Here is a 13,906-nt window from a genome sequence, read left to right on the forward strand (position 1 = left end):
TATTAAGCCATTCTTACTCCAAATCAAAAGGCTTATCAAACTACATGTGCCACTCACTTCTTCCAGAGGTAAACGAAAAAATAACACACCTGTCTCGATAAAGAAACTACAAAAGAAAAAAAAGTCCCTCTGGCGTAGAAACAAAAAAAGCCCAGTAACCAACTTTAAAGTCCGCTACAAAAGCATATGCCAACGAATAAAAGCAAAATGCCTCCTTCGCACCAAGTCTAACTGAGCTTTCTATAACTTCATCAACAACAAACTCAATGGCTCCAGACCTATTCCACCACTCATAGGACCCAATAACAAAGAATACCATGATGACCCATCCAAAGCCAACCTGTTCAACTCTTTTTTTTTGGCTCTGTTTTTGTTAACAGCAATGGCTCTTCCCCCATCTTCGCAAATTGCATCTCAAACCCACTAAAAAACCTAACCCAAATCGTCTTCACTGTAGACCATGTAGAAAAAGCAATCCGTGACCTCAAACCTTCCCTATCTGCTGGGCCAGACGGTCTCTGTGCATACTTCCTAAGGAAACTTTCTTCTGCTCTTGCTGAACCCCTAAACATTATCTTCCAAAAATCCTTCAGGACCAGCACACTCCCCAAGCTGTGGTCAAAAGCAGTAGTCATCCCCATTTTCAAAAAAGGAGACCCTTCACTAGTGGACAACTACAGACCAATATCTCTCTGTTGCGTCCCTTGTAAAATCATGGAATCAATTATAAATCGATCAATCACCCTATACTTAGAATCTAGTAACCTACTTTCAAACAAACAATTTGGATTCAGAAAGAAATTATCCTGCAACCTACAACTACTTCACTGCAAAAACATTTGGACTACCCACCTCGACCAAGGAAAATCCATTGATGCAATTTATATTGACTTTTGCAAAGCCTTCGACTCAGTGGTCCATGACAAACTACTCCTAAAACTCAAATCCTATGGCACATCAGGACTCCTCCACAACTGGATTACTGCATTCCTGTCAAACAGGCAACAAATTGTCAAAATTGGTAGCGTCATCTCCATCCCCGCCCCTGTCATAAGCAGCGTTCCCCAGGGAAGTGTACTAGGTCCTACTCTCTTCATTCTCTACATCAATGACCTCTGTGACCATATCGAAAGCAACTGTGTTCTTTTTGCCGACGATGTGAAACTTTTCAACACCACTGATAACACACTCACTCTCCAAAAAGACCTGGACTTTGTCTCAGACTGGTCTTACACTGGCAACTTCAAATATCAACCAACAAATGCTCCACCCTCCACATCGGCAAAAAGAATCCAAACCGCACATACGAACTGAATAAACAATCTCTCACTGCTAACCCACACTCAGTAAAAGACCTTGGAATACTAATATCGAATAACCTAAGTGCTAAAGCCCACTGCAACAATATCGCCAAAAAAGCTTCCAGAGTTGTTAACCTGATCCTACGCAGCTTCTGCTCAGGCAATCTCACACTACTCACAAGAGCCTACAAAACTTTTGCCAGATCCATCCTAGACTACTGCTCATCTGTCTGGAACCCATATCACATCTCAGACATCAACACCCTTGAAAATGTCCAAAGATATTTCACCAGAAGAGCCCTTCACTCCTCCACTCGAAACAGAATATCCTACAAAAATAGACTAACAATCCTGGGCCTAGAAAGCCTAGAACTAAGGCGCCTAAAACACGATTTGAGTATTGCCCACAAGATCATATGCTGCAACGTCCTACTGGTCAATGACTACTTCAGCTTCAACCGCAATAACACAAGAGCACGCAACAGATTCAAACTTAATACGAACCGCTCCAAACTTGACTGTAAAAAATATGATTTCAACAATCGAGTTATCGAAGCGTGGAACTCATTACCGGACTCAATTGTGTCAACCCCTAACCCCCAACATTTCTCTGTTAGACTCTCCACGATTGACCTCTCCAGGTTCCTAAGAGGCCAGTAAGGGGCGTACATAAGTGCACTGGTGTGCCTTTCGTCCCCTGTCCAATTGTCTTTCCTTTCTTTCACCTATAATATATATTCTCTTTCTTTCATATATCCTCTCCTCTAAGTTCACTTTTACCCTTATATATATTACCACATGTCTATTTTTCTTCCTATGTATTTGTGTATTGGACAAATTAATAAATAAATAAATAAAATAATAAAATAAAAGCATGCCTTTTTTCTGCCACTTGGAATAAATAAGAAGACGAGAAAAGAAGGAAAATACTATTTTAGAAGAATAATTAGTCAAGATACTATATCAACTTTTATAAACATTTTCAGACTCTTCCAACTGGTATTAACCCAAGACATTTTTGACTGACACCACTTCTTGATTATAATCAATTGCCTGATTTGTTTCTTACTGGCAGAAGGAGTTGTACAGTATCTGCAAAACTGCCTAAGAATGTCATGATGTTCATGCGTTCTGTTAGGCGGGGAATTTTGCTGAATTTGATCATGAATTGGTCTTCATCCGAAAACTCATCCAGGGGACGTTGCTCTTTTTCATATTTGCGGATTAGTCCCATCTCATATTCCATAGGGATGAAGCGCATCAATAACTCCAGAAAATCCAGATTGAGGGTCTGTAAATCATATCTAAACAAGAATAAAGTAGGCTAGGAGTAACTGGTTAGGTAGGAGAGGCCTAAAGGATTTTTCTAGATGACAGGACTATGTATGTCATTACAGCAAGTAGCTTCCCATCACAAAATTAACCATTTTGTATATCTAACGTGGGTGTCATGAGTAAATGCATATGAGCTCAATTCAATTTTCCCTTTGGCAGGTGAAATTGACAAGAGAATTTGGTTATACTTACGTCTCAATGGCTTTGCAAATGCTGTCGATACTGAGCCCCCCTTTACGGAGGGTGATGGCCAGGTTCTTGGCCCGGTTGCATTCAATAAGTGAAACCGTAGTGGGAGCTTTCTGTACTTCCTTTGCCTTTATGAAACCTTTGCTTGGACCCTGAGCTTTGGTTTTGAATTGTTCTTCAAAGTCACTCATGTCAAGCTCCTGCACCAAGGAGAAGCCAAAATAAACAAAGAAATGTATTGGGTACACAAGGAAGAGAAAAGGAAAAAGATGAAGGGGCACCCACCTGAAGAACTTTTTCATCGTTTAGTTCATTGAAGATTGTCCCGTTGATCTGGTTGGGCCTCAAAGCAACCCAATTGAAAACAGGCATACGGAATTTGGTCTGAATAGGCTTCTTGATCTTGACAGCTTCCAACAAATAAGAAAGTTTATAAGAGCTCTATAAACCTCTACCATCTCAGATATTTGTCTCTTCCCAATTTTATTTTTCAGCAAGGGCCTCCTTACAGATTGGGCATAAAATGAAAGAGAAACTCTCATCTGTGATAAACTGGATGTAGTTAAATCTTGCTAAACTAGTAGAAATGTTGAGCACTCATTGATAAAATATTGGATTGAGAAGACCTAGGTTCAAATTTATACAATTTAACGTATTTTTCAGAGTATAAGATGTACACTTTTTCCCACAAAAAGACGGTGAAAAACTGGGTGCTTCTTATACGCCGAATGTAGCTCAATCCAGCCATCTCCAAAAAGTAATTTACTTCTTTGAAGCAATTTACTTCCTTGCAGCAAACAGCAGCAGAGCCTGATTAGCACAAGTCACTGATTATCTGCCTCTGGACACTCAGCTCATTGACTGAAGTTGCCAACAAGCCCACATGGTAAAATGAAAGTGAAACTAAAACTACACAGGCAAATTGCTGCAGAGAAAGGCAACTGCTGATACTGGCTGTTTGTTTTTTGCTGCAAGGAGGTACGTCAATAACTATAAATGCCTATAAAATAATAATAATAATAATAATAATAATAATAATAATAATAATAATAATTTATTAGATTTATTTGCCACCTGTCTTCGAAGAATGTTCAAATTATTAGATTTATCTTTAAAGACTGCTTTATTATTGTTCTAGACATATTAACAAAATGAAGAAGCTTTTTAAAATAAATAAAATAAAATAAAAGGCTGAAAACCAGTTCAGTGAGTTCATCAGGGTACTGGCTAAGCATGTTCAGTTTACAATTGCTCTGTTAATTAATTAAATGCATGAACATTAACCTATAAATCATCCTTTAGATTAATTCTAAAAATCCATTTCTTCATAATTACATATTATGATCTACATGGAAAATTTTATAAAAGTGCAGATTGAAAGCACCAGCTTGCAGGAAGTATTCTAACTCTAACAAACCTGAACATATTACTTATATATAGTTATTTTAAATATTTAGATTGTATCTTTCTGCTATATAAAATAAGACACCCAAAGAAGCATTTCATCAATATTTTTAAATCCAAAGAATGCTTTTCTTGCATTAGGAACTGAACAATGCAGACTATTGTATGAAATTTCTAGTTTTATTTCCATGCTGATTTATTGACTGATGAAAAATTTATACGTCATTAAATTCACAATTCTTTTGTGAGCTTCTGATCCCAAGAGAGAAATATAATAAATAAATAAATATATATTTTACTATGCAAATAGAATGATTGTTTATGAAAGATCTACAATAATATACTACTCAAAAAATAAAGGGAACACTCTAATAACACATCCTAGATCTGAATGAATGAAATAGTCTCATTGAATATTCCATTTGCACAACAGCATGTGAAATTGGCTGTCAATCAGTGTTGCTTCCTAAGTGGATAGTTTGATTTCACAAAAATTTGATTTACTTGAAGTTATATTCTGTTTTTTAAGTGTTCCCTTTATTTATTTATTTTGAGCAGTGTATATACAATTTACCTGCAGTAACTGTACTTGCTGGCAAAGTTGCTCCATCAATCATGGGAGGAGGTGGTGGAGGAGGAGGAGGAGCGCCTGGACCACCAAATGTTAAGAGGGGTAATGGTGGTGGTGGAGGAGGAGATGTTGGTGGAACTTGAGATATAGTTAAAACCCCAGGCAGTGGTGGGGCAGGTGGAGGTTCATTGACCCCTGAAAAGGGTGGTAGTGGTGGTGGTGGTGGTGGAAGAGGAGTTGAAATAGGTGACAGCTCCTCCTCTTGAGAAGAATGGAAAGCCACAGAATCACTGTCTTTCATGGAAGGTAGAGGTGGTGCCGGAGGTATTTCTGGAGCAAGAACAGGAGATGTAGATAGGGAGGGATAATCTGAAAGGAAACAATAAAATATGAGGAATGCCTTCTTGTCCTGTCCATTGAAAGATAATAATCTTCCCTAGATCTCCTAGGAAAGAGAAAGTATATGAGCCAATCATATTAAAATACTTGTTCCTGTATGACAGGTGATGATTTCTTAGTGGCTACATATCATGGAATGGTCTCCAGGAAGTAGGCCATTTGGGAGACCGTATAGTACAAATGTTGATGGGTTGGAGCAATTCAAATTGAAGTATTTCCTACCTGAATGGTCTTCAATTAAGACAAAATGATGCAAATCTGTTCTGTCTGGCCAGATCAATTATCAGGAATAAAGACCCACTCACAGTTTGGCTCAGAAGTACTGATAGGGTTTCTCAAACTGTGAATGGTGAACTATCGGGGGCACATTGGCAACTTGGAGATTACAAATTTTAATGTGTTTAATAGATGGGAACTTTAACACAATTTAAATGGTGAAAAATATATCTGCTGCACAGTTCAACTTACACCTGTCTATTTATAATAATGGTTGCCACTAGAGTGGTGGCTAAAAAAAGAACTTGTAAAAAATATCCAACTATTATTGGATATTTGCAATCAATTGATAAAGACTACTGATAACTGTGACTTCTTTTTTCCCTTGGGAATTTTCACCAGCAGAATAGCAAATTCAAATACTGTATATGTATAAAGTTCAGTATTTTTATCTTCTTTGTATATAAAGTAATCAGGTTCTATAACTCATTTGCTTTACATGTAGATGTACATTTAATTTACAGTATATTTCTTGCCTAATGTAATATTTTACTTTATTCAATGAGAGGTCAGACCAGAAATTATTTGTGGGTACCACAGATTCGAAACATTAAACAACATACAGCAACAACAATATATATATATATGAGACGGTCTTGGTATATTCGGGTTTCTTCCCGTGTAGGATTTGGAAATTTCTGGCGACGTTTTGACGAGGTCTCACTCGTCATCTTCAGGCTGGTGTTTCTGTCCTTGTTCTAAGGTGTTCTAAGTGCTCGCCTTAGAACAAGAACAGAAACACAAGCCTGAAGATGACGAGTGAGACCTCGTCGAAACGTCGCCAGAAATTTCCAAATCCTACACGGGAAGAAACCCGAATATACCAAGACCATCATACCTGTACCCGTGAAAATCTACGAAAACATATATATATATATTCATTTATATATATATTCATTTTTATATATATATATATATATATATATATATATATATATATATATATATATATATTCATTTATATATATATATATATATATATATATATATATATATATATATATATATATATATTCATTTATATTGCAAATCATTGCCAGGCTCCCGCTGAATCAGGATAAAACCTCTGTCTTTCAGTTCTTCCACGTTGTGCTCCAAGGCAGAGTATTGTGGAGTTATCTTTGACTCTTGTGGAAACTGCATTGGGAGCCAAGAAGGACTTTCTGGCTTGTTGACTTTGCTGATTTGATCTTGCTTCTCCTGATAGAAAAAGTTGAGAAAGTTTTGAATAGAAAACTTAGCAAATTTATTCTATTATTCAGAATTCGAGAAGCTTTTATTTTTTAAGATCTTAAATATGTCGCTATGGTATGGACTTGACACTTATTTTCCTATTTTTAAAGAAAAACATTTTGGACTTATTAGCATTTAAAAAAATCATTTTATACAGCTCATTAGCACATATCTATTTGGGTAGGTGGGGCAACGTAGGAAGACAGATACTCCTAAGAGAACATAGCCCATGTCGATGACAGATTCTGAATTGCAAATGTCCCTATTTTCATGATTGATCATTACACAGGGAAGATTGATGTGTCAGGCAAACAATATAACTCAGCCAACCCATCCACTCAAGTAATCTTGAGAGATTTAATTTTTGCTCCAAAATAAATTTGGGACTAAGTTAACATTCTTTTGTTCAAATGGGTTTAATGTCTTCTACAAAAATGAAGGCTTTCTACCCACTTTTCTTCCACTGTTTTTCCTTTACTCTTTTTCTTCATAGGGGATGAAATACAAAAAAAAGAAGAAGAAAAAAAGGGGGGGGAGTGAATAGTGAGGAAACCAGACCCATGATTGGTTTTTGCAGAGCTTCAGCCTAGTGGCATCACAATTTTTTAACCCTTTAGGAAATAAAACAACCAGGCAAATAAATACATTTAGAAGCCAGAGTTGAGGAGGGAAATGACACAAATTTCTAATTAATTTTTGTGACAGCTAGAGGAACTAAACTGGAATGATTGATCAGTTGACCAATCACTGACTAGCCACCTTCAGACTGTATGTTAAGGAGAAGAAAAGATGAGGGAAAGAGTGGATGATAAGGTCAACCCTTTCATGTATACATGGAAATTATGTTGGGCACATTAATATTCTTCCACTGTTATAAGACCTTCTCATCATCCATTATCTCCAATTCTACATTTGCCTAGGAGGAGGAATAACCACTGGGACACCAGAACTGGGTTATAATGGGTCACTTTTTATTGATTATGATAAAGACCTGCAGAGGTTGCTAAGTGGGCAGAATTCACTGCCAAACATACATGGGCAACTTTGGGCGAAGCTCCTTGCCAAGTAGTGTGAAGCTACTATACACCTTCACTCACCTTTAGCCACGCCCGAGGCGTATGGGAGGGCTCACAAGTCATGACCTGGAACCGGAAGTTGCGTATAACCACAGGGCCCAGGGCCCTGACCCGGTACCGGAAATGATATGTGTGAGCCCCAGGGGCAACCCCGCCCCAGTCCCCTGATTGGGTCGAAACTTGGGTTTCTGGTGCGGGGCTGTCCATCATCTTCCCAAAAGGATGCCCGTAGGAGAACATGCAGTTGCATCAGGCATTCGCTTTTCGCTCTTTTCTGCTAAAACCCCGTGACCATAGGGAAATTAAAATTAATTGGCCTTTTACTATTTACATTTGCAAAACCCCCTAACCAAATCCCTCCAGTCCTTCCAGTGTGGAGTAGGCGAAAAAACAGCCTAGCTGACATAAGGTGTCCTAACTGCAAAAAATTCCTAATTGGCTTCCATGTGGGCGACGCTTTTCCAGCACACTGGACTTGAGGGGCGATGCAAAGGGGAAAGGCCTGGTATGGCAGCGTGCTATCCCTTAAGTAGGCCTCTTAGCAGCCCCCCAGCCCCTTGCTTACGAGGACCCCATAGAGGTAACTGGGAGGTGCCCAAAGGTGGGAATGATTGCAATCACCCCTCTACTGAAATTAATGGTGTCCTGTTTATCCAGCCCCTTTGGCAAATGTCGGCCAGCTGCTGAGGGCTGCCGGCCTTTCAAATCTGCCGGCCAAATGCAGCTTGTGAGCTTTGTGGAGGGGCAACTATGTTAGATATAGACATGACCTGATGCAGCAGATCTCGTAATTACATATGCAATTTATTTAAAAGATTCTTAGCTTACCAGGATTTCGGACCCTGGTTTATGTTGCACAGCTGGAACAATCTATTTTGAGATTAGATCTGTTCATATAAGGTGGAGATAAGTCTGAATTCTTCTTGTAAGATCAGACTTTCTAAAGTTGGAAGGGGATGTTTTAGATCCAAAAGGTTTTAGCTTGAAATGCTTTGCATTTCTTTCCCCACTTACAATGACATGGTGATGCAGGAGGCTGCATGTATCGGGGATCCATAAAATGCTCGTTTTATATTGTGTTTTTAAAATTTATGCAATAAACGTAGATTTTTTTAAAAAACCATTGAAACATAGCATCAATATCAACTGCAACCACCTGAGTTTACTGCAGAAGTGTGGTGTACTAATAACAAAGAATGTAACTTCTTTCCCTAATCTTATTTTGAAATCTGTTCTAATCAAAAACTCTCCTAACACTTTTCCGCTTGCTTTCATACCGGCTCATTACTTGTCCTTGCTCTCAGGATCTCCAGCTCACTGCGTGACTGGTACAGCTGTTTCTCTAGCTCAGCAATTTTGGCCTCAGATTTATTTTCTGCATCCTGGAGTTTCTCAGTGAGCTGTGAAAAGAATCAATGTATTTGAGAATATGCTTTTTTTTTGGGGGGGGGGGGCAAACTGTAAAGCAAAGTGAACAAATCCTTGAATACAGCTCATCTGTTTGGAACCCATATCGCATCTCAGACATTAGCACCCTTGGAAATGTCCAAAGATACTTCACCAGAAGAGCCCTTCATTCCTTCACTTGAAACAGAATACCCCACGAAACTAGACTTACAATCCTGGGTCTGGAAAGCTTAGAACTACGATGCCTTAAAAATGATCTAAGTATTGCCCACAAGATCATATGCTGCAATGTCCTGTCTGTCAAAGACTACTTCAGCTTCAACCACAAGAACACAAGAGCACACAACAGATTCAAGCTTTATATTAACCGCTCTAAACTTGACTGTAAAAAATATGACTTTAGTAATCGGATTGTAGAAGCGTGGAACTCATTACCAGACTCTTTAGTATCATCCCCTACCCTTAGACTATCCATGGTTGACCTCTCCAGATTCCTAAGAGGTCAGTAAGGGGCGTACATAAGCGCACTAGAGTGCCTTCCGTCCCCTGTCCTGTAGTCTCTCCTATATCTTGTATTTCTTCTCTACTATATCCTCTATAACCTTCATTGTGTATTATTGTGTATTGGACAAAATAAATACATAAAAATAAATAAATAAATAAATAAATAAATAAATAAATAAAATGTCCTATGTACTTAAGCAGGGATGAACTTTATGCATATGAATTTCAGGTGTAGGAATGGAATACATTCTCCAGGTGACCTGACTGTCACAAATACACCCCACGTTCCTGAATTGCTGCTTCTTGACCATCTTAAGATGTGCACTGTCCTACCTGTCCAACTTCTTGTTGCAAATCTTCTACCTGTTCCAGAATGGCACTTTTGGTCTCGGTTTCCTCCACCAAGTCATCAATATCAAACATATTATCCAGGTAGGCTTGGATCTGCAACTGCAGTTTATCACTTTCTGTACAACGCAGCTTCTGTTAAGCCACAGGAAGGAAACCTTGTTTTAAAAATTGGGCGAGGATTATCGTTCTTTGCGGTATAAACTTTTGGAATTATAAATGTCAGTACATGGCCCATCTGCATGTGTTTCTTTTTCTTCTTCTTCATCTCCTTTTTAATAAAACATTTGTAGGCATTTTTGTTACTGTTGTTCATGACACAAAACACTAATAAACTTGCTAAAAGAACCAGGGAAGAAAATTTTCCCAGAACATTTTTGGAAAATGCTCTTATCACCCACCTCCAAATCTATTGCAAATTTTGTATTTCTTCAAAACCTATATATTATAGATTAAGGCTTCAGTTTTAAAATGAATGTTTACTTAGGTGAAATGTCCTGTTTACAAGGAAAGTAAATTAAAAAGGGAAATACAGTAATGAGAAACTTAATTCTAATTTCTATCGTACATAGAGAACAATTTCCAAAAGAAAATAAAACAGCACCAGCAAATTAGGTAGAGAAGCACACAAATATTCTCTTTGCTATCTCTTATTCTGAGTAATAAAACATCTTTACTGTGTTAACTAATGTCTATCACTTGTTTCCGACAATGGTATACATTTCAGAATTGTTAAGCAATTTTCAAATGAAGAACAATTAAGATTAAATTAAAATTAAACTTTAGTTAAATTAAGAACCATAAAAAATAACCACATACCTGTAGATAGTCATTGAGTCCCAACTGTGTGAACTCATATTGTAAGAAGGCACGGAGGTTCATGTTCTCCACAGAATGAACCACAATATTGATGAACTGCATACAAGCCACCTATATGTTTAGAAATGTAGAAGAAAAGTTGTGCTTTCTAGAGGATTTGCAATTTTGAAGGGCTGGAATTTTGGTTGTTAAGACTCTTTTGGCTTGTGGACGTTTGTTACTTGGTTTTCATACTTCTTGCTTATTACATCCCTACACATATATACACGAGTTAAATTTTTTAAACAATCAGATATTAACTTTGGGAGAACCAGTTTAATGTAGTGGTTAATGCACCAGGCTAAAGGGTGAGAGGTAGTGAGTTACAGTGCTACTTTAAGTACAAAGTCAGCTTGATGCTTTTGGGACAGCCACTCGTTCTCTGCCCTAGGAAGATGTATGTGTATGTGTATGTGTATATATATGTATGTGTAGTTATATGTGTATGTGTATATATATATTCTGTTACTATATTCTATATATTCTATTCCTATATATTCTATTCCTATATCTTCTTTTCTATTCTTTCTTAGATATATTTTACTATGAGTATCTCCTCTATAACCTTCATCATGTATTTTACTATGTGTATATTGATATATACTCACTAAAACCCTCATTGTGTATTGGACAAAATAAATAAATAAAGAAATAAAATAAAGAAAGAAAGAAAGCAATGGCAAACTACTTCCAAAAGTCTTCCAAGAAAACTGCAGAGAGGGAGGGGGAGAAAGGGGGGAGGGAGGGAGGAAGAGGGAGAGATTGTGACTTCTATTCTTAAAATAAGCATAAAGCCAATTGGGTGACCTGGAGCCAATCACTCTTTCTCAGCTTTAGGGAACAGGCAATGGCAAATCACTTCCAAACTTTGGGAAGAATACTACAGGACTTGCCTTAGTAGTCATAAGGAGTCAGCATGGGCTTGAAGGCACCCAAAAAGAATAACTTTGGGCCTTTTTTGAAAATTAGAAAAAGTGTTTACTGACATTATTTCAATGACTTTTTAAAAAATTATGGGGAATATCATTATATAGTTGATTTAGTTTTTAAGCCCCTTATTGATAAGTTTAATGATGCTTTATTGAGCTCTTACTGAGTATGCTTTGAAAATGATTCAGAAGGCATGCTAAAGATTTTACCCAAGCCCAAAGCAGCTAGAGACATTGTTTGTCAGTTTCGGCAACATTGCTCCAACCTGTGCCTCCAGAAGGGCTGATACTTTGTTTTTGAACCTCACTTTTCTGATCCTGAAGCATGAGTTACTGCATAAATTTAAAACATGTAATTATTCTTTGATAATTAGGGATAGGAAGCATGGCATGGCTAATCTCCTGGCAGACTGTGCCTATTGGAGAACAGTATTAGAGAAAATATTATCTATCTATCTATCTATCTATCTATCTATCTATCTATCTATCTATCTATGTACATATTTGTAATATACATAGATATAATATTGTTTATATATATATATAAGATGGGTACTGATAAGAGGGAACAATTGGAAATGGATGGAAGGCACACTGGTGCTCTTATGCATGCCTCTTACTGACCTCTTAGGAATCGGGTGAGGTCAACAGTGGCCAGTCTAAGAGTAAAGTTTTGGGGGTTTGGTGACAAAACCATAGACTCTTAACGGTAGCCAAGGAACCACCCCCTCGGTTGCATTTTGTTACCGTGAAATCTATGTAGCTGTCTTCATTTAGGAAATACTCCATCAGCTTCTCAAAACGGTTCTTCTCGCCACAAACCTTTAAGGAGAGAAAGGGGAGAAATTCTGCTTGATGGACACTGCAGACACGGAAGGGCAATAAAGAGTTTAAACTTTATATACACATTAGTAACATCTAGCAACCAGACCCAAGTATTTTATTCTCTGTGCATTCATGGCAATCAACAAAGCGGAACCACTCACTGCTTAAAACACTTTTTGTTTTAATTAATTAATTAGGTGACAGGTCCAATGGATTTTAGCAAGCCCTTTGGGAGAGCAATAATGGTTTAGTCTTGTTTGCATGTTGTGAGTTGCATTCCAGAAAATTAGTGCGACTAGGAAAAATAGGTGAGGCCAAAAAAAAAGAAAGTGTGTAATATTTGATTTTTTGCCCCTTTTGACACATTTGAAATTATAGTTTGGCAGACACTCTTCTAAGAGAAGTCCAAGGAATACAATGCTAGAAAGTAGAAAGTTTCTACAATACTAGAAAGTCTCTGGCTTCATCCTGATAAGTAAGCTTCATCAACTATAGTAATGCTATTTGATTATGTGTTTCATTGCTTACCAGCTGGTTTGCCATCTCAGATGTCTCTTATCTTCCCTCACTTACTTTACTCTTTTAGGCCACCAGTCCTAGTTCCTATGTCCTGAAAATGACTTCCGTAAGGGAATAATAGAATAACCCTTTCCTCTTTTCCCCAGCTCTGGTTCCCTTAGAAAGGAAGCCAGTTTTGGACAGGGAATCATAACAATTTTAGCACAATTTTAAAATGAGATGTTTGCAATGATACTACCATTTTATTTGCCTTACTAAAAGTGTCAATAGGCTGGTTATCTAGTGTATATTGTATTACTCCTCCAACTTTTACTGATGCAGCCAGTTCCTCCGCCTATTGATGTTGATTTAGGGCCTAATGGCACGCACGCCCTCGTCAACTCAAGGTTCGACTACTGCAATGCTCTCTACATGGGGCTTCCTTTGAAAAGTGTTCGGAAACTTCAGATCGTGCAGAATGCGGCCGGGAGAGCTATTGTGGGGCTTCCAAGATCTGCCCATGTTTCGCCAACACTCCGCAGCCTGCACTGGTTGCCGATCAGTTTCCGGTCACAATTCAAAGTGCTGGTAATGACCTATAAAGCCCTACATGGCATTGGACCAGAATACCTCCGGGACTGCCTTCTGCTGCACGAATCCCAGCAGCCAATCAGGTTCAACAGAGTTGGCTTTCTCCGGGTCCTGTAGACTAAACAATGCTGTTTGGCGGGACCCAGGGGAAGAGTCTTCTCT

At 38.0% G+C, this 13,906-nt stretch overlaps 1 protein-coding gene across 6 annotated transcripts in view; it reads right to left on the reverse strand.

The window, feature by feature from the left end:
* The window catches only part of FMNL1 (formin like 1), a 122,213-nt gene that overhangs the window by 10,342 nt on the left and 97,965 nt on the right, over positions 1–13,906 (reverse strand). For all 6 annotated transcript variants that reach the window (XM_070766949.1, XM_070766951.1, XM_070766952.1 and 3 more), the window contains 9 exons: positions 12,578–12,652; positions 10,863–10,973; positions 10,029–10,178; positions 9,062–9,184; positions 6,540–6,675; positions 4,804–5,169; positions 3,111–3,235; positions 2,829–3,025; positions 2,371–2,605 (listed from right to left, as the gene is read on the reverse strand). In XM_070766949.1, the coding sequence (XP_070623050.1) occupies positions 2,371–2,605; positions 2,829–3,025; positions 3,111–3,235; positions 4,804–5,169; positions 6,540–6,675; positions 9,062–9,184; positions 10,029–10,178; positions 10,863–10,973; positions 12,578–12,652 (1,518 nt within the window). The remainder of the gene's footprint in view (positions 1–2,370; positions 2,606–2,828; positions 3,026–3,110; positions 3,236–4,803; positions 5,170–6,539; positions 6,676–9,061; positions 9,185–10,028; positions 10,179–10,862; positions 10,974–12,577; positions 12,653–13,906) is intronic.

Source organism: Erythrolamprus reginae, chromosome Z (assembly GCF_031021105.1).
Source record: "Erythrolamprus reginae isolate rEryReg1 chromosome Z, rEryReg1.hap1, whole genome shotgun sequence".
Classification (NCBI taxonomy): Eukaryota; Metazoa; Chordata; class Lepidosauria; order Squamata; family Dipsadidae; genus Erythrolamprus; species Erythrolamprus reginae.